This window comes from Macaca fascicularis, chromosome 14, assembly GCF_037993035.2.
Source record: "Macaca fascicularis isolate 582-1 chromosome 14, T2T-MFA8v1.1".
In the NCBI taxonomy this organism is placed as follows: Eukaryota; Metazoa; Chordata; class Mammalia; order Primates; family Cercopithecidae; genus Macaca; species Macaca fascicularis.
The window spans coordinates 116,368,158-116,388,476 of record NC_088388.1 but is presented as its reverse complement, the minus strand read 5'-3'; the positions used below and the strand labels follow the sequence as shown (position 1 = coordinate 116,388,476).

The following is a 20,319-nucleotide window of genomic DNA, read 5'->3' as shown; positions in this document are numbered from 1 at the left end:
GCTCCAGTGCACCCCCAGCAGTTTCTCAGGCCTGACCATCTGTCTCCCCCAGCCCTGCCTCAGTGCTAGCAGCGCCTGGTCCCCCCGGGCTGTTGCCGTGTACACGCCGCAGCATTTTACTTCTGCTCTGGAGTAATGAAAGAGGTTTCTTTCCCTCAGAATTTAATTTCACGCCTGAGCCTCGGTGATTAATTCCCTCCCCCTGCCCCTTCCTCCACCACCCTGATGGCCCCTCCGCTTGTAAATTCTGCGGTGTGCCGCGGAATTTGTGTATTTTGCATCAATTAAGTGTCACATTGAGTAATTCTTCCCTGGCACCAGGTTTGTTTATCCCAGCCATTCCCACCGGGTTGGGGGTGGGGGAAGAGGCCACAGAATCTGGCAGGCAGGGCGCGTGGGCTCTAGATAGTAATTGTCCCACGCATCTGCAGGCGGATTGAGCATCTAAGGCACTTCCACACACCTATGCCACTGGTTGCCTGCAACGGCCTTGTGAGGTCTGGAGGCAATGTTATCACCTCTAGCAGGGCAGGTGGGGAAACTCGGGCTCTAGGAGATCACAAAACTTGCCCAAGGTCACAGGGCTTCTTAGTGACCCAGGCACTGGGTTAGAGAGAGGCTCTGGAGAGCCTGATTCCCAGCCTGGGCTCCTTCTGTAGCCCGCAGGCAGCCCCTGACGAGCGCTGGAAGGTGGGAAGAGAACAGAGATCTTTCCCCTAGAGAGGAGAATTCTCACCCCAACCCCTCTCCGGGGCAATTGCTGAGGGCAGAGGAAAGTGCCCGTTAGTGAAGGGACCACTATCCACTCTTAAGCAAAATTTAAGATTTTAGATTATTCCATCTCAGATACCATTTACTGAACAAGGCTTGGGGAGACCTGGCTTCTGATCTTTTTTTTTTTTTTTTTTTTTTTTTTTTTTTGAGACGGAGTCTCGCTCTGTCGCCCAGGCTGGAATGCAGTGGCCAGACCTTGGCTCACTGCAAGCTCCGCCTCCCGGGTTTACGCCATTCTTCTGCCTCAGCCTCCGAGTAACTGTGACTACAGGCACCCGCCACCTCGCCCGGCTAGTTTTTTGTGTGTGTTTTTTAGTAGAGACGGGGTTTCACCGTGTTCGCCAGGATGGTCTCGATCTCCTGACCTCGTGATCCACCCGTCTCAGCCTCCCAAAGTGCTGGGATTACAGGCTTGAGCCACCGCGCCCGGCCCTGGCTTCTGATCTTAGTTCCATGGTGTGATCCCAGGCAGGGACATTTCTGGTCTCAGCATTCTCATCTCTTCATGCTTCAAGCTCCCTAAGCCAGCTCTGTAATTCCACAAGTCTATACAGTTCTGCAATGTGGATTTCTATCCAGAAAAATCAGACTACTGGCCTGCCCATGCCCGAGTTCCTCATTCATCCTCCCTAGACATTTGTGGTTCAGCAGCCTGGGGAGATACAGCAGTGGTTTAACACTGCCTTGAGGAGCTCACAGTCTTCCGGGTGCTGACTGCCCTTGGAAGGGGCAGTGCCGATGGGGGCTACCTCTGGAGAGTCACGTGGGGTGGCAGAGGGCAGGAGGGTGGGGAGATGGGGAGACTCCCTTTATGACATGCTCTTCTATATTTTCTGAAGTTTTACCAAGTGCATATATTATCTATTTTATCTGTTAAAACACTTTTAAGGCTTTCATTAGTATGAGTATTAGTATTATCATTATTTTTGAGACAAGATCTTGCTCTGTTGCCCAGGATGGGATACAATAGCACAATCATAGCTCACTGCAGCCTCACATCTCTGGCTCAGTTGATCCTCCCACCTCAGCCTCCTGTGTAGCCAGGACCACAGGCTTGTGCCACCACACCTGGCACTATAGTCGTGTGTGTGTGTGTGTGTATGTGTTTTGGCAGAGATGGGATCTCACTATGTTGCCCAGGCTGGTCTCCAACTCCTGGGTTCAAGTGATCTTACCACCTTGGCCTCCCAAAGTGCTGGGATTGCAGGCATGAGTTACTATGCCTGACCTATTAATAAAACATTTATTTTAAAATAAGGGGGAGTTCTGGGGCTGGGAGTGGTGGCTCATGCCTGTAATCTCAGCACTTTGGGAGGCCGAGGCAGGTGGTCAGGAGTTCAAGACCAGCCTGGCCAAGATGGTGAAACTTCATCTCTACTAAAATACAAAAATTAGCTGGGCATGGTGGCAGGCGCCTGTAATCCCAGTTACTCGGGAGGCTGAGGCAGAGAATTGCTTGAACCCGGGAAGCAGAGGTTGCAGTGAGCCAAGATCACACCACTGCACTCCAGCCTGGGCAACAGAGCGAGACTCTGTCTCAGAAAACAAATAAATAAAAATAAAAATAACGGGGAGTTCTTTGAAAATAAAATGAAAGGAAAAGAAAAATCTGTGGGAGTCATTGAGAGTGGTCTGGGGGAGGCATCCGGAAGAGGTGACATTTAAGCTGGTCTGTGAAAGAAGAGTAGAAGCTGGCCAGGCAGAGCAAGCTGGCTGGGCATCCAGGTGACCCAGGTGACCCAGCACACCACTGCAGGGTTCCGTGGAGACAGGGGACAGTGTAGGCAGGCCAGGCCGACTCGTTGGCCCAGATCATAGAAGGCCTTGGCATTCAGGATAAGCAGTGGAGGTGTGTTGTGTAGGTGAGGGGGATCCTGGTGAGGTTTAGAGCGGGAGGAGGTCCCCCAAGGAGCAGGAAACCCAGAGAGGCCTTGGAGGGTGGGAACGAGCCTGAGAGGGCTGACAGGACACCACTCAGAAATGCCTGGGCATTGCACACAGAATCCTGCCCGCAGGGGCTGTGGTTTTCTGCGGCTTCAGGTTGCAGGTCTCGTAGTTGCTGGTTTCTCTTGGTTTCGGAATGCAAAATATAGGATTGTCACGGGTGACTGCTGGGGCTTCTGAATCCTTTTAGGCTCTGGCAGAAATGAACTGGTCATTTCTGAGTCTTTCCAGAGTTCGGGCAGGAGAAGACAGAGCAGGAACAAATAGATCGTCCTCCCATCTCCCAGTAGGCCCAGAGAGATACTTACTATGAATTGCAAACTTGAGACATCATGACACATCACTGCTCTAGAGCCTGGGCTAGAATACAGGGACACAACTGGGCGTGGTGGCTAAGGCCTGTAATCCCAGCATTTTGGGAGGCCAAGGCAGGCGGATCACCTGAGGTGAGGAGTTCGGGACCAGCCCGGCCAACATGGTGAAACCCTGTCTCTACTAAAAGTACAAAAAATAGTTGGGTGTGGTGGTGTGTGCCTGTAGGCCCAGCTACTTGGGAGGCTGAGGCAGGAGAATTGCTTGAACCTGGAAGGTGGAGGTTGCAGTGAGCCAAGATCACACCACTGCCCTCCAGCCTGGGCGACGGAGTGATTGAGACGCCATCTCAAAAATAAAAGAACCCAGGGACTCTCCGTGGGAAAGGAGTTCTCACGCACACCCTCTCCCTCCCTGCACGTCTTGCTCTCTTCCCCACTTCTTCCATCTGTCCCTCTGTCTGTCACTCTAGTCCCGAACTCCATCATATTCTCGCCTCCTCCCAGCCCCTGCTGGGAATCCCGGTCAAGGTTGTCTGGGGCTCAGTCTGGCCTGAGCACAGGAGACACAGTGCACCCTCCCTGAAACGTTCCTCTGGAGCCGCCCTGGAAACTCCTTGCTATGGGCGCCAGTGGGCAGCAGGCTCCTGTCTGGGTGCTTGCCTTCCGTCCCCCAGCCCCGCTTCATCCCACCCAGGGCTGGCCAGGGCTGCCGACCCTCTCTGCCTTCCAGACCCTGCCGAGTCGATCCCCACCATCCTGGATGGCTTCCACTCCCAGGAAGTGGGGGCCGGCCACACTGTGGAGCTGCCCTGCACCGCCTCGGGCTACCCTATCCCCGCCATCCGCTGGCTCAAGGACGGCCGGCCCCTCCCGGCTGACAGCCGCTGGACCAAGCGCATCACGGGGCTGACCATCAGCGACTTGCGGACCGAGGACAGCGGCACCTACATTTGTGAGGTCACCAACACCTTCGGTTCGGCAGAAGCCACAGGCATCCTCACGGTCATTGGTGAGTCGGGAAAGCCCCTTCTGCAGCCCCAGTAACCTTTGAGAGCACTGCAGGGGTCAGGGGAGGAGTGTGGACAGCTGGACCTGTCTCTGACCAGGCCCTGGGAATTACACTGGCTGACTGGGGAAGGCAGTCTGGTGTCCTGGAAAAGCCCTTGGTTTGAAATCAGGTGGCCTGCCTTTTGTTTCTGGCATTAGCCGATAGCAACTGACTTTGGGCAAACCACATAACCATGACCATCAGCTCAGTGCCCTTGTCTGTAAAATGGGAACGTGGTCCCAGCCTTCCTACCTCCCAGAGGTCGTGAGGCTCCAGTGGGATGAGGAGGGTGATGGTGATGTGCTCGCCATGAGGGCAGGGCTTCTGGGCTTGTAGGGAGGCAGTATCTGAACTAAGGGAAGCAAGGCAGCTGTCAATCCACTAGAGAGGACGTACATCCCAATCCTAGGGTGACATTCAGGATGTTTAACAATCATTGATAGGGGCACTGATTAATCAGATCAGAAACTGGCCATAAACAAGCAAATCATCTCTGCCAGGACCTTCCAGCTGGATGTCAACCCTGGTCCCTTCCTACTCCTCCTCCTGCCCCTTCTGGGGTCCAAGACCTTAGCATACCCCTTCTGCTGAGGAGCCCCCAAGGTAGGCAGAGAGGGTAGAAGCAGATGGGCGAATGCCCCGGAAAGCACTCTGGATGAGGATTCGTGAGGCCCAGCTCATCCCGTCCCCCTACCCCACCTCTGTCCACTCCTGTGTGACCCAGCCTCAGGGTTCCCATCTGTGAAATGGAGAGGTTCCTTCTAGCTCCAGCACCAAGAGTCTGGCTCTGAGTTCCCTGCTCTCTAGGTTGCAGTGGGGCTGGGATCTGGAGACCCTTGAGGAAATGCCATGCCTCATGGGACAGGAATGAGGCTGTCATTACTGACAGCATCTTGAGGGTCATTAAATGTGGGCAGTGGAAGGAGACCATCCGGAGGTGATCCCACCTCCCGTCCTGGTTGACTAAAGAAACTCTCCTCCCACCTCCCACCCATTGCGAACATAGGGCAGCAGGGCTACGGACCCTCAGGCTGACCAGAGAACCACAGCAGAGCCCACTCCTGGGCCTAGTGTCTGACTCCCCCAGCCCAGATAAGGGCTGAGTCTCCCTCCTCGCCGTCAAGAGAGTCTTGAGATTTGGAGCGTGCCCAGAAAAGTGCCCTCCCAACACAAATTCAGTCAGGGTGGAAGAACAGAAAGAGCCCCAAGACACGCTCTGGAGTGGCAGTGCACGGCACAAACGCTTCGGTTACAATGCTGAAAGCCCTGCTTCAGGGGCCTGGGGGTTCCTCTCGTAAAAACCAGCCCTGGACAGCAGAGCAGACAGAGGATCAGGATCGGCACCTCCCTTCCTGCCCCAAGTACGGTCTAAAAAAGTTTATTCCAATATTACCTTCACCTCCTTCCCACCCTCCTGCTCTACACATACGCTCTCTCTGTCTCTCTCTCTTTCTCTCTCTCTCTCTCTCTAAATAGGTCACAAGGGCAACACACCCTTAAATCCTTGGAAAATTAGCAAACCTTCCTGTAGGTAAATGCAGTGTTCACAGCTCCTGCACCAGTATTTGCAGGGAAGCGGAGACACACACAGACACAGGCACACCTGTTGAAAATGCACCTGCCCACCTCCCCATGTACACATGCATAGATATACGGTGCCCGTACACATACACAGCTACACAATCCCTTCACAGTAACACGCCCATATCCAAGTACACTCTCACAGATGTACAACAAGTCACCACCTCCAAATGTGTGCATGCCCACGCTGACCCTGAATGCATCTTCTCTGATCCCCAGCCCCCTACCCCTCCCCACAGTGGGCTTGTTTGGACCACCAAGGTTCAAGGGGAATCAACGTGACTTTTCTCCATCTTCTAGCCTCTCTACAGCCTCTCTCTGCCAGGTTCATGGAGAGGAAAGCAATGCTTTCCATATGCCCCTACTCCTCCACGAAGGCCCCCACCCAACCTGTGCCAAGCCCATGCAGGAGCAGTGAGGAGACAGTGGCTGGCAGAGCACTGGGAGCTCCAGCTGGTGACTGGGATGAGCAGGGTGCCACCTGCCTCAGTGTGCACTGACATTTCCTGGACAGTAGGCAGAGGCTCTGGGAAATGAGCAGGGAGAACCAAGCATGCAGTCATGTCTGCTTTGGCTGTACCCAGCCCACATGAGCTTGCAATCTTCCTCTCTCCTGCAGGCCTCCTCACTTGGGGTACCAAGCTATACAGGGAGCCTGAGCCCACATACAGAACGTCTAGCCCATAGAGATCAAGGAGAGGTAGTTTGGAGCTTGTAAATGGCTTGCTAAGCCAGTTAGACCATCAGTAATGACTCAGGTCATGGTAGGCCTATGAAGCTGAGAGATGTCACCCTGCTCTCAAGCGGCACACAGTCCAGAGGGAGAGAGAGACAGACACAAAAGAGGTGATGAAGAGACAAGGTGCTCAGTGTGGTGTGAGTTATACACGGGGAGGGTAGAGGAGGGATACTTAGCCCAACCTGGGAGAGGGAGTTATGCCAGGAAGGCTTCCTGGAAGAGGTGATACCATGTGAAGAATGAGTAAGAATTAGGCAAAGAATGCTCTAGGTGAGGCCCTGGGGCCAGTAGCAGCCCAGGGTATGCAGAAATCACAGACAGGTTGCTGGTGCTCTAAAGACCTACGGCTTTGGTGACAACGGAACCCCTTTGAACCCCTAGAGTCAGGCCCTCAGGGCCTTGAGGGCCTCAAATGCCATGCTGAATTGTTTGGACTCATGGAAGTTCTGAGCAGCGAGTGGTCGGCTGCAGCATGGAGAACAGCTAGGGGGAAGCAGGGCAGTACTGCCGTGTGGATCCAGGTTGGGAGCTCCAGGCCTGCAGTGGGGTGATGCAGGGCAATGCCGAGCAGGGGGTCCACAGATCCATCTAGAGGAAATCAGACCAGCAGCACGTAGCAATGGGTTATCTCTGCAAGTATGAGAGACAGCCTGCTGGGCCAAGGGTGCCCCCTGGTTTCTGAGATGGGTGGCAGGGAGGATAATGAGCCAGTCAAGTCTCCGCCCTCCTCAGTGAGCCAGAGGGAGCCTCACGCTGTCACCGGGCACAGGGACACGTTTCAGGGGAGCACAGGCCATCAGAACAACAAGTACCAAGAGATCCCTCAATCTGAGCCTGCCATTTAACAAATGAGTAAACTGAGGATTAGAGTGAGGAATTCCCCAGTCCCAGGCCACACAAGGGGTCTGGAGGCAGAACCTGGGCCTTTTGTGACCCCTGACTACCCCGAGCCGCACTCCACTGACAGTTAGCCCTTTTTTTGTTCTTTCCTCCCCCCCGTTCTCCCTCACGTCTCCCTGGCCCGGCCCAGATCCCCTTCATGTGACCCTGACACCAAAGAAGCTGAAGACCGGCATTGGCAGCACGGTCATCCTCTCCTGTGCCCTGACGGGCTCCCCGGAGTTCACCATCCGCTGGTATCGCAACACAGAGCTGGTGCTGCCCGACGAGGCCATCTCCATCCGCGGGCTCAGCAACGAGACGCTGCTCATCACCTCGGCCCAGAAGAGCCATTCTGGCGCCTACCAGTGCTTCGCCACCCGCAAGGCCCAGACCGCCCAGGACTTTGCCATCATTGCACTCGAGGGTGAGCTGGGGCGCCAGGACATGGTGGGGCAGGTTAGGGCTGCCGAGCTCATGCCCTCCCTCCTGCTGAGGTGGGAACAATGCCAGGAGGCGTTAAACCAGTGCTTACTACACACCAGGCCCATGCACCATCTCACCCTAAGGGCCCTGTGTGGAGGTCCTTTTTTATATTTAAATCTTTTTTATCTTTTTTTCTCTTTTGAGGCAGTGTCCCACTCTGTCTCTTAGACTGGAGAACAGTGGTGCGATCACAGCCTACTGCAGCCTCAATCTCCCTGGCTCAAACAATCCTCCCACCTCAGCCTCCCAAGTAGCTGGGACTGTGGGCAGGGACCACCTTGCACCACGCTAATGTCCAAGGTTATTCTGTTCACCTGGATAATTGTTTATGTATTTATTTATTTATTTATTTATTTATTTATTTATTTTTATTTTTTGTAGAGACAGAGTCTCACTATGTTACTCAGGCTAGTCTTGAACTGGGGGTGAAGTGATCCTCCCGCCTGGGCTGAGGCCTTTTTTTTTTTTTTAATGATGTTACCCATTTTGCTCTTGAGGAAAATGCGGCTTTGGTCACTTGCCCGAGGTGACACAGCTCTGCCCAAGGGACAGAGCAGAGATCTGAGTTCAGGTCCCTTAACCATCATACTATACTGTCTCTGCCCTCAGAAATTACTAGAATTTCAGTATTAGAGGAGTCTTCAGAGGCTGGAAGAGTGCCAATAACCTCTGGACTTGCAATTCCTCTCCCTGCCTGAGACCTCTTCAAGGCAGGCTCTGTGTCTCACCAACATCCTGGGTTTTACCTGTTTGTTTCTCTCTCTCCTCCTTTAAAGCTGCCACCACCCAGGGTTCCTTACATAGCACATCTGTGTATGGTTATTCAGGTTGTTCACTGCACATGTTACCCAGCCAAGAGGGTAGGTGAGGACTGAAATCCAGCCTGCACCTCATTTTCCAAGCCATGAGCCCTGGCACTGGGCTCTGTCCACACAGAGGAGGCACCACTTTCTCATTTGTACAAAGGTGCAGTGGGGGCTGGCAGAAACCCTGTCCTTACAAACAAGGTTAATGGTTCCCCACCTCCTCCTTCATTGCCACCAAAACAAACACAACACAATTCTGTTCCTTCCAGGGGCTTGTCGTAACAAAGATGCCAGCCAAACCCAAGCAAGCCCCGCAGGTTTGGGATCCTCCCCAGGTGTCCCCGTCACGGCCTGTGGGTCCACACTCCTTGAAGGTGTGAGGCACCCAGGAACCTAAGCCCTTACTCCTCACCCCGACCACACAAACATTTGTCTTCCTTTTTGTTTCTTGTTTCTGTTTCTTAGAGACGGGGTCTCATTGCTCTGTTGCCCAGGCTGGAGTGCAGTGATGAAATCATAGCTCACTGTGGCCTCAAACTCCTGAGCTCAAGCAATCCTCCTGGCCTCAGCTCCTGAGTAGCTGGGACTACAGGCATGTGCCACCACACCTGGCTGTTTTATTTTACAATTTTTCTAGAGACATGGTCTCCCTACATTGCCCAGACTGGTCTCAAACTCCTGGGTTCAAGCAGTCCTCCCATCTCAACCTCCCAGAGTGCTGAGATTACAGGCATAAGCAACCGTGCCTGGCCTACTTTTAAAGTACTTAATGCCTATTTTAATCCTTTTCAACGATCCTGTGCGGAAGGATGGCCAGGGTTAATAATTACATCCCCGTGTTCCACGTGAGGAAGCCAGGGCACAGAGGTTAATTGTCTTGTCCAAGGTTATTCTGTTAGCCAAGACTTAAGCCCTGGCCAAGACTCCTCACTGCCACTGCCTCTGTGCACTTTCAGCCTCAGACTTAAGGCCTTGTGCTAACAGGCCTGCAGCACCACCAGCCCCTCCGGAGGTCCCACGCAGCGGGAACTGGAGTCAGACTCCACAGGGCCAGACGGTTCCATAGGTAGTTCTAAGCAGTTAACTTCTGAGCTTGTGTCTTTATTAATAGTGGAAGAGTTGAGAGGAACCAGCATTTATTAAGAAATTACAAAGCGCTGTGTGAAGCATCTGAAATGCATTAATTCATTTTATCCTCAGAATATCCATGAGGTGGGTATGAACATGATTGCTGTTATCCCCATCCTCCCTCCATAAGAGACAAAGACTCAGAGAGGTTAAGCCACTTGCCCAAAAACCCAGAGCTAATAAGTGATTGAGGGAGGATGCAAACCCTACAGCCTGAATCCACGTACAGCAGTAACTGGCACCACTTGGGGCTGTGGATAGCAGAATTGATGTACACAAAAGTTCTTTTTTGCTCTTACGGCTGCTTTTTGCCTCCTCCCCTGCTGAGGTGGGGTGGCTGGGGGGACGATCTCTCCGTGGCTTGGTGACCCTGAAGGGGGCTCCTCACTCCTACAGACGGCACGCCCCGCATCGTCTCGTCCTTCAGCGAGAAGGTGGTCAACCCCGGGGAGCAGTTCTCACTGATGTGTGCGGCCAAGGGCGCCCCACCCCCCACGGTCACCTGGGCCCTCGACGACGAGCCCATTGTGCGGGATGGCAGCCACCGCACCAACCAGTACACCATGTCGGACGGCACCACCATCAGCCACATGAACGTCACAGGCCCCCAGATCCGCGACGGGGGCGTGTACCGGTGCACCGCGCGGAACTCGGTGGGCAGTGCTGAATATCAGGCGCGAATAAACGTAAGAGGTGCCTGTCTACATTTAAATATCAGAATAGGCTTTTGAGTTCCTTTGCCATCTCTGTGGTTACCATTATTCTTGTGCTGATTAGTACTTATTATTAATCGTCATTTTGATTTTAGTAGAGGTCTCTCTCCCCTCCCTCGTCCCCTTTCCCTGCCCTCCTCAAGCGCCATCATCCATTCTTGTGTGCGTGTGTGTGTCTGGTACTGTTCACCCTCATTCACCTCCCCATTCCCCCTCCTTCCCCCTCTCCAGAAATCCAACCTGCCCAGCCCCTCCTCCTACCCTCTAGCCCATTCCTCCCCACCAAATCTCTCTGGGGCCTAAGTATACTAAGCACCTGCTGATATCTGCCAGCCCCACCAGGGCCTCGTAAGGGCAAGACAGGGCAGGGGCTGGGGACCAGGTTTGGCGTTTAACATGGGTGCCCACTCAAGCTGTGCTCCCTGTGTCTTCCCACTGAGCCAGCCCCCCAGATGCTCCAGGAGGTGTGAGCAACCAGGAGCCAGGGCATCATCTTCTCCCGCAAGGCTCACACCATCAAGAGTAAGAGGCTGAGCCTGGCTGGGGGTGTCCCAAAGCAGGCAGCCTCCAAGAGTGGGGAAAGGAGCCCTCAGGGGCGTCGTCCCCACATCTCAGTTCTCCAAGTCACTGTGGTGAGAACACAGTCTCCTCTGAAGCTCTTTGTAGCCCCGTGAGGTCTGATTGGTTTTCATCTGACCCTACTGCTAACCCCTGACGCCAGGGCAGAGGAGCAGGGGGACAGCAGGAAGGGAAGGGGCACTGATCCAGGGGCACTCCTGGTTGCCACAGGAGTAGGAAAAGGAGCAAAGATGGAGTTTCATGTTAAATTTGCCTGTGCGAGGCCTTGGAACCCCACAGAAGTACGGGTTTCCCATCTGGCCACCCTCCTGATCTCTCCTCTGAATTGCAAGGGGGACAGAGATGTGGGGCCCTGGAAGATTTCCCAGTCGGGCCCCTCCTGTTCTAGATGGGGACCTGAAGCCTAGAGTGCACCCTGTACCCTGTGGAGCACTGTCTTGCTTGGTAGCCTCTGAACTCCCATTCCAACCCCTAGATTGCCATCTGTCCAGCAGGCCCAGCCCAGGACACTCTCTCTCCCCGGCCAGCACTATCAGCACCCCTTTCACAGCTCCTTCCCAGGGGCCTACAATACACATTTACTTGTTGACCGAAAGTCATCACCTCACCTGGCGAGACCTTCCTGCTGTCTTTAAGTAGTTAACTTAAATTCCTTTTGGGTACGAGATCAAAAATAAGCAAGTAGAATGGAAACAACAAAATCTCTACCTTTCCACTTTCATCCCAAAATCTTAATCTCCCCATAACTGAGTAACTTGCCCTCCCAAATCCCAGTCACTTCTTGGTGGCGCTGCAGCTTGGTCCCATCCCTGTCTCACTAGGGGAATGGCTCTTGGCCCAGGCGTGTATATACTGCGTCTGTTTGCAACTCTTTGAAGCTAGTAACAGTGAGTGCTGGAGAGACTGTGGGCACCCCCCCAATTCCAGCCCCTGTCTGTAGCTTTGTAAAAAGGCATCCCTGTGCCCCCACCAAATGTCCGTCCGCCCCCTGAAAGTCTCAGGGGCCGAGTGCCTGAGAAGAGCAACGCAGGGTGGTGCCCGGCTGTCCCTGGCTGACGGCAGCACATGCCCCTCTCCTCCTCCTCCTCCTCCTCCCTCCTGACTCCTGCCCAGGCCCCCCCAGCATCCGGGCCATGCGGAACATCACAGCAGTCGCCGGGCGGGACACCCTTATCAACTGCAGGGTCATCGGCTATCCCTACTACTCCATCAAGTGGTACAAGGATGCCCTGCTGCTGCCGGACAACCACCGCCAGGTGGTGTTTGAGAACGGGACCCTCAAGCTGACTGACGTGCAGAAAGGCATGGACGAGGGGGAGTACCTGTGCAGCGTCCTCATCCAGCCCCAGCTCTCCATTAGCCAGAGTGTTCACGTGGCTGTCAAAGGTAGGCCTCCCTCACCAGCCAGGGCCCCTGCCCACCTGACCACCCAGGATGCACGGGCCCCTCCCCAGGTGGGACTCAGACAACAATAGGCAATCCTGAGCAAGAGAGGCCCCAGCTTGGCATTCAGAAAAAAGGGAGCAGGGCAGAAGACTGTGGGTGGACACAGGCCATGAGATCCCTCTACATCTGGGTTCCTCCTCGGGCTGCAGAACAAGACAGCACGCACCCCAGGTGCATGAGCAGGTCAGTTACAGACAGAGGAGGCAGGCCGCCTTCCGTGAGAGAGGCCAGGCCAGAGATGGGCTGCATGGGGCCTCTGCCCCCAGGAGCTCAGCGGTCCCACACAAGAGACCAGCAACAGGAGGCCAGGGTTGAGAGAGCACGCTTGGAGCCCTGACTCCCTGTGGGATACACAGTACACAGGCTGCTTCTACAGGACTGGGAACACCCTTCCACCTTCTAGTACTGCTTCAGGCCTGGAAAGTGCTGGGTGGTGCTTAAAAGCCTCCTCCCTCAGGCCAGGCACAGTAGCTCACGCTTGTAATCCCAGCACTTTGGGAGGCCGAGGCGGGCGGATCACGAGGTCAGGAGTTCGAGACCGGCCTGGCCAAGATGGTGAAACCCTGTCTTTACTAAAAATTCAAAAAATAGCCAGGCGTGGTGGCAGATGCCTGTAATCCCAGCTACCTGGGAGGCTGAGGCAGGATAATCGCTTGAACCTGGGAGGTGGAGGTTGCAGTGAGCCGAGAGTGAGCCATTACACTCCAGCCTGGGCAACAAGAGTGAAACTGTGTCAAAAAAAAAAAAAGCTTCCTCCCTCCTGGGCCCTTGACACCCACCTGGGTGAGGTCTGCATTTCATGCCTGGTACTGGGTAGCCACTCACTAAGTCTGTGGATCAAATGAATGAGTGAATATAAACGAGCAAATACATGAGCATGTGAGTCAATGATGATATCTCCTTGGTTCTGGGGCTGTGAAGGTCTTCGAAGCCCCCAAATATATTCTTTGGGACTGACAGACCTGGAGACTGTCTGGATGGTGTGTGAGAGGAGGGTGGCCTGGTTGCTCTGGGGCCAGGCTGGGGAGGTGGATACCCCAGGCTTGACTAAGGAGAAGCCAGTGAAAACCAGGCTGCAGAGCTTAGGTACCGAGTCAGCCATGGCTATGATGGCTGAAGAGCTTATGTCTCTTTGTGAAGAGCCAGGGTGGGCTCAGGCCTGGGGAGGATACACAGACAGGTTGTCCTCCGCAGCCTGAGGTTCCAGAAGCATGAAGACCTCAGCCTGGGGCTCTGCCTGGGAGGAAGGGAGGTCTGGGGATCTCCAGTCACCATCCTGGGCTATCGTAGCAGGCTGTGATGGTTATAATGATCTGCCACTGTCACTGCGGCAGGCGCACTGTGCACCCCTCACAGTGCTCCATGCTCCACGTGCACTGCTGTCTTCAACCCCACAGCTGCTCACTCAGCTAAGGCAGGCAACATTTCCTCCCCAGTTTTGGGGGCAGAAAGTGGAGGCATAGAAAAGTTAAGTAAGGCTGGGCGTGGTGGCTCACGCCTGTAATCCCAACACTCTGGGAGGCCGAGGTGGGTGGATCACCCGAGGTCAGGAGTTTGAGTCCAGCCTGACCAATATGGAGAAACCCCGTTTCTACTAAAAATACAAAATTAGCAGAGTGTGGTGGCGCATGCCTGTAATCCCAGCTACTTGGGAGGCAGAGGCAGGAGAATCACTTGAACCTGGGAGGCAGAGGTTGCAGTGAGCTTAGATCGTGCCATTGCACTCCAGCCTGGGCAACAAGAGTGAAACTCCATCTCAAAAAAAAAAAGAAAAGAAAAGTTAAGTAAATTGCCATCTGGTGTGAGAATCTTTCCCAGGTCTGCATAACTCCAGAACCTGGGCTCCAACCGAGAATGGCCGTGAGCCAGGGAAAGGACAGGCTGGAGGGAGGACTGTTTGCTCCATGCCCTGCCTTAGGAATAAAGACATAGAGCTTCTGGGACTGCCAGGGAGGGTGTGGAAGAGACAAGAGTCCTTGAGAACTCTGAGGGCCCTGTCACCACGGGGCTTCCCTCTCCTGAACATCTGTGTCACCCCAGGGCAGTGGGGAGGGGAAGCTGGGGAGAACCCCCTCTGTATCCCCAAGGGAAGAGAGGGAGGGATAGCGTTGACCAGGGGAGGAAAGCTAGCAGGAGGCTCATGGAAGGAAGAGAAAGAGAAGAGGGATCCAGGCCTGGTAAGGGGCCCTGGCAGCGGGGGAGGGCCCTGGGGACGCCCTGACTACTGCTTTGCCCAAGACTGGAAGCGACATGGAACACACTGTCAGCAGCAAGAGGGACGCATGGGAAGAGGAAGCGTTTGTGGGGGACCCTCGAGCATGTGATAACACTGGGCATCTGGTGGAAGGGCCTGGTGGCCCCCGGAAGGACTGAACAGTGGCAGTGGAAGGCTGGGTGGGGACTTCTCCCCGAGCTCCTGCCATCAGTGCACGGGAGCAGAGTCACACGCCTCTCGTGTGCCTAACACCCGTCACAGTGCCAGACAGTGTGTGCTTTGAACTGAAACTGAGACATTAGGCTGACTTGGAGTGACTTACTAGGAAACCTCACTTTGAGCCCAGGAAAGAAAGTGGGCTCTCTTTTGTTGTTGTTGTTGTTTCTTTCTTTTTGAAACTGAGTCTTGCTCTGTCACCCAGATTGGAGTGCAGTGGCGTGATCTCGGCTCACTACAACCTCCTCCTCCCAGGTTCAAGCAATTCTCCTGTGTCAGGCTCCTGAGTAGCTGGGACTACAGGCCCACGCCACCACACCCAGCTAATTTTTGTGTTTTTAATAGAGATGGGGTTTCCCCATATTGGTCAGGCTGGTCTCGGACTCCTGACTTCAGATGATCTACCCACCTTGGCCTCCCAAAGTGCTGGGATTACAGGCGTGAGCCGCTGCTCCCAGCTAAAAGTGGACTCTCAAAGTCTACTTTGAGGACTTACTAGGAAACCTCACTGTGGCCATCTGAGGCCTGGGAGGAGAGAGGAGACCCTCACAGCCAAACACCCATTTCCCTGCTGTTGCACGGGAGCCATGTGGAAGGGCATCCTGGCCACTTTCTCTGCCCAGCCCAGGGGCCTTGCTATGCCACCAGGGAACTCACATCCCCCAGGCCACATCCCCCCTCCCCGACATCCGGGACAAATCATCTTGGTGGCTGTGTACACAGCTCAGCCTCCCTCCTTTAAGCAGCATCACGGGGCCGGGCCGCCTGTATCCATTTCCCCTACAAGCAGTGGACCGAGAGTTTACAGTGTAAACATCACATATTAAAACATCTAACCTTTGCTTCGCTCCCTTCACCCGCCCTCACTGGCGAGCATTTGGTCGGGTTTGTTGGCTTAAAAAAAAATAATAACAGGGCTGCAGCGGGCCTCAGAGGACTCAGAACATCCTGAAAGCTGCTTCTGCTCATCAATTATTCAGCCCTATTCAGGGAGTGATCAGTCCTAATGAATTGAATCTGATGCATTCCGTCTCAGCGACTCGCTGGGCCTGTTGTGATGGTGCTGAGCGACAGTGTCTCTGCAGCCCAGGGAGAGGGAGGGAAGGCGGGGCCGGGAGGTGTGTGTGTGTGTGTGTGTGTGTGTGTGTGTGTGTGTGTGTGTGTGTGTGTGTGTGTGTGCCTAGAGGACAGAGTCCATGCCCTGGCTACGTGTGAATCCCCAGCACCCACCATAAGCTGTGCATAGCAGGCATATGTGTATGTGTGTGTGTACACACACTTGTATGCACACCTTCCCCCTTCCCCACCCTCAGGGTCTGAAAAATCCCAGAAATCCAGCCCTGAGAGGGGTGTAGTCACCTGTTTTCTCTCTAGACCAAGAAGTAGCATTGGTGTGAGGGGCTCTGGGACATGTCCCCACCACTCCAAAAGCTCGGGCCCCCTCATCCCCATTCTTTCCCTGACTCCCTCTCCCACCTCATTAGAATGCACTTTTGCAGAAGAACCATCAGAGCTGATTATGATCACACTGCTTGATTAGCGGATGCGCTGTTCCAAGAACTACCCGAGGAGGGAGGTGGAGGAGGTGCCCGTGGGCATGGCAGGGGCCCTGACTTGCAGGGGGAGAAGGGTATGGGCCTGGGGGCAGCTCTCCAGACCCCACTGCTGCTGCCCGACTAGGAAGTGCATCCCACCCAAGGTTCAGAGCAGAGCTAGAAAGTAGAAAAGGGCGAGTGGGGGGCAGGGACAGGGGGGACAGAGCACCAGAAATGTGAGATAAAATTGGAAGTCTCCCACCCCAGCTCTCTGTGAGGCCAAGGGTCAGTGGACAGGGTGGGGCTGAAACCCAGGTTGCTCCATGAGCTGGAAAAACAACTGCTGACTCCATTCCTTCTGGGACTGCTTGCCTTCTAACGAATTTTTCAAACACTAAGCTAAGAACAGCAGCACATACTCAACACGCATGCACATGTGTGCAGAGACCTGCGTGTGAGCCCTCGTGCGTGTGCACCCTGGTACGTATTGCATGCACGTGCAGCAAATTAGCACATTAGCCCATTCACACGTGAGTGCACACACATATACATGCACGCCAGCAGTTACACATACACAAGTGTGTTGACCACCAGGGCCCTCCCGTAAGGCAACATTCCTGAGCCCAAAAGGTGGTTGCAGGTGGTACCATATGAAATATTGCCCAAGGGAGCCTGCTGTGGCCCAGCAAAGTGGGAGGAGCAGGGAGGAGGGAGGGTGGAGGGTGCTTTCGGGGCTGTGTGTGCCTTGACATATGTGACACTGGCTGGCAGTGGAGAGCCAGGCCGCAGGGGAGGCGGGTATTTGTCTCTGGTCATCCGGAGAGATCCTTGGCAGGATGCTAAGAGGAGGGCATGCAGACCAAACCTAGATGTGGTGACTTTAGGGCCCCCTGTAGCTGAAAAATAATGTGGCACAAAAGCGTCTCTGGGCCTGCAGGCTGAATGTTTAATTAACTAGGAAGGCAGGGCTACAACTGGGGCCCCTTGGCATTGGCTCTGTGAAGAAACATCTCCATTCCTACATCTGAGCCTCTGAGGGCTTCTTGAGCCAAAACAAGGCCAAGAGGTGCTTTCTGCCCATGCTCAGCAGAACTAGTACAGGGAGGTGGTGCCAGGCTCCTGTGGAGGACAAGTGGAAGAGGGACACACCCACCCACGCACAAACACCCTCTCTCCCAAATGCCCATGTTCGCTCCCTCCCTCCCTCGTTTTTCCCTAGCCGCTCAATGCTGAGCTTCAGCACTGCTCCATCCAGCCTCTGCCGTATGCCTGGGAGCATGTGCCAGAGACCCTCTCCCACCCTTACAAGTGGGTCGGGGGTTTCTATGATCATAAGCTTAAGGGAGAGTCAGCCACCTGGCCAAGTGCCTGCTACTGGTGAAGGTGGAGGTTTGGAAGGAACCTCACTGGGATCCACAGGAAAGGGGCACAACAGGCTCCTAGGAGGAGATGGCCTGCATGCCATTTGGGGGAGGAACACCGAGGAAGCCGCTACCCACAACCTTATTTCCTCAGCCAAGGGAGCCAGTAACAAAGGAGCAAGCAGTCTCCCGTGGGACAGACGGGGCTGGTGACGATGGTAGTGGTGATGAGGATAATGACCACGAATGTCATTCGTTCAGTGACATCTACTGTGCCTCCACTAGATTCCAGGCACTATTTTAGGTTCTATGAATACAGCTATGCTCAAAATAGACAAAAATCCCTGCCATCAGGGAGTTTACATTTTAGTGAGGAAAGGGATCCTATGGCAAATACCCCAGAGATTTCTCCTGTCAAACAGGAGAGAGGCTGAGAATGCCAAGGAGAAGGAGGTTTGCAAAGTCCAGTAAGGTGATCCGGGAAGGGCTTCCTGAGAAGAGAGGATTGTGTAAAAAACTTAAGTCAGTTATCGTTATTCCTAAAATATGGGACTTGTTTTAACTAGAAAATCAGTGTCTGACTTCAGAGATTAGTTGGTCCAACCGCTCCGTTTTGCAGATGAGAAAACTGAGGTAAGACAGGATGCTGATGAGGAGGTGCCTTTCCCACAGTCACTTGAATGGGTAGCAGAGTCCAGAACTGGGCATTTTGGGTTCCAGGCATGGCTAGTGCCCCATCTCCATGCTGCAAGGGCAGAGAAGCCCCGACTTCCCACGGCGCGCACTCTGCTAGCAGGTGCAGTAAATAAAAGGCTCCATCTCAGAGAGAGATGATGAGAGACACCATAAAATGTTTATGAGCTGGGCTGGGGGTCAGCACGCCTTCCTCTGTGCAGCACTCCCAAACAAGTGGCCATAAAAGCTTTATGGTGACTGGACACTGAATGGCCTGCCTCGACCACTGTGTCTTCTCAGCCACTCAGGCCTCTGCCTCCTCGCCATTGCAGCACCTTGCTAAAGATGATTATGGCCAGAGCAGGGCTTCTGGAGAGAAAGCCCCAGGTTGTGAGGCATTCATGCCCCCTACATCCAGCTGCCTGCTAGGGGACACGCTGGGACTCGGGGGCAGATCTGTAGGCTGGACTCCACAGTAAAGAGGGCCCAGGTCATAACCGGGGTGCAGGTGGTCAGACCCCACCTCCAGGAGCATGGCTTTCCCAGAGGTGGAAATGTCCAGGCACACATGCGGCTACTAGCCCTGAGCATTGGAGAGGGCGCCACTGACTCACAGTCAGAAGGCAGCCCCATTTGGACAGCCTGTACATATGGGGAGGAGTACATATGTACATATATGGAGGAGTCCCCCCTCTCTGCTTTGGAAACCACACTCACAGCACTCCTAGTACTGACTGAGCTGGTGGAGGAGCCAGGATCCCTGGGCTTTCTTCCTCCTCCAGGCTGCCTGGTGTGTGTATTGACCGGATGTGAGTGACTAGCCTGGAGCACCAGCCATACATCACACCTGCCAATCCCCCAGAAGCAGGGGTGGAGGGGAGCAAGGAGCCTGCCTTGGGCCTCTGGGAGGTCATCTGGTCATCTGCCTCCCAACAGCCCTCTGGGAGCACGGCGCCAGCACACCTGCATGTCTAACTCCCAGGATGGATGTTGGCTACTTCTTCTTCAGTGGCCCCTCCAAGCTGTTGATGTTATTCAGAAGACCAGAAGGAATGACAGCCCCTTGGCTCAGCCTCCTCTGTCTCCTTCACCCCATCTATTGTTTGAAAGCATGTGTGTCCTCTAACTCTCAGCTCAAATTCCACTCCTCCATGAAGCTGCAGTCACCCCCCCGGATGACATTGCCCTCTGCTTGGGCTCAGCATCTGCATATCCAGGCGGTCCTTGTCCAGTCATCTTTGGAGAAGTATCTTGCCTTCCCTAGTAAATGAGAAGCTCCCCGAGGCTCTCTCTGTAGCTGAAGTGTGTTTCTACTTTCCCCAGCCCACACGGAGCATAATGCCTTCACAGAGCAGCATTTCATAAATATTAGATGAATTAGTTAATTAATGAATTAACCTACCTTAGTAACTTGCTCCATTATCTAAATTCCTCCTTACTGAGAGAGACAGTCTTCTCCTTGCCTGAACTAAACCTTCTCGCCTGATTTCACTCTCTTTATCCACTGGCTGTGGCCTCGATGGAAACATGGTGTTCTGGCTGTCTCCACCCAGGCTTGGCCCTCCAGATTCCACAGCCCCTTAGCTTTCTCTTGGCTCTGCAGAACCTTGAACCACCTTGCTTTGCCTACACATCCTGTTCTCCAGTCCCTCGTCACTGCTTCCACCCTCCCCTTGCTCATGTTCAAGCGTACACAGAGCTCTCAAATCACAGCAGCTTGTTTGGTGCTGTGAGAGCAAGGGCCTGGCCCCTAGGAGGGACCAAGGGACCAAGGTTCCAGAACCCCAAAGCATCTCGAGGAGCAGCACAGAGCTCCCTCTTATTCTGGCTGAGCCCCCAACCTGTGCTTGCCGCACCCTCTGCCCCCTCGCAGGTAAACT

The 20,319-nt window shown here is 54.2% G+C and overlaps 1 protein-coding gene across 4 annotated transcripts in view; it reads left to right on the top strand.

The window, feature by feature from the left end:
* Positions 1 to 20,319, top strand: part of DSCAML1 (DS cell adhesion molecule like 1) — a 365,882-nt gene that overhangs the window by 264,989 nt on the left and 80,574 nt on the right. For 3 of the 4 annotated variants that reach the window (XM_065529022.1, XM_065529021.1, XM_005579765.4), the window contains 4 exons: positions 3,763 to 4,041; positions 7,431 to 7,706; positions 10,096 to 10,392; positions 12,105 to 12,377. In XM_065529022.1, coding sequence (XP_065385094.1) covers positions 3,763 to 4,041; positions 7,431 to 7,706; positions 10,096 to 10,392; positions 12,105 to 12,377 — 1,125 coding nt within the window. The remainder of the gene's footprint in view (positions 1 to 3,762; positions 4,042 to 7,430; positions 7,707 to 10,095; positions 10,393 to 12,104; positions 12,378 to 20,319) is intronic. The other variant, XM_074015297.1, reaches the window with a different exon arrangement.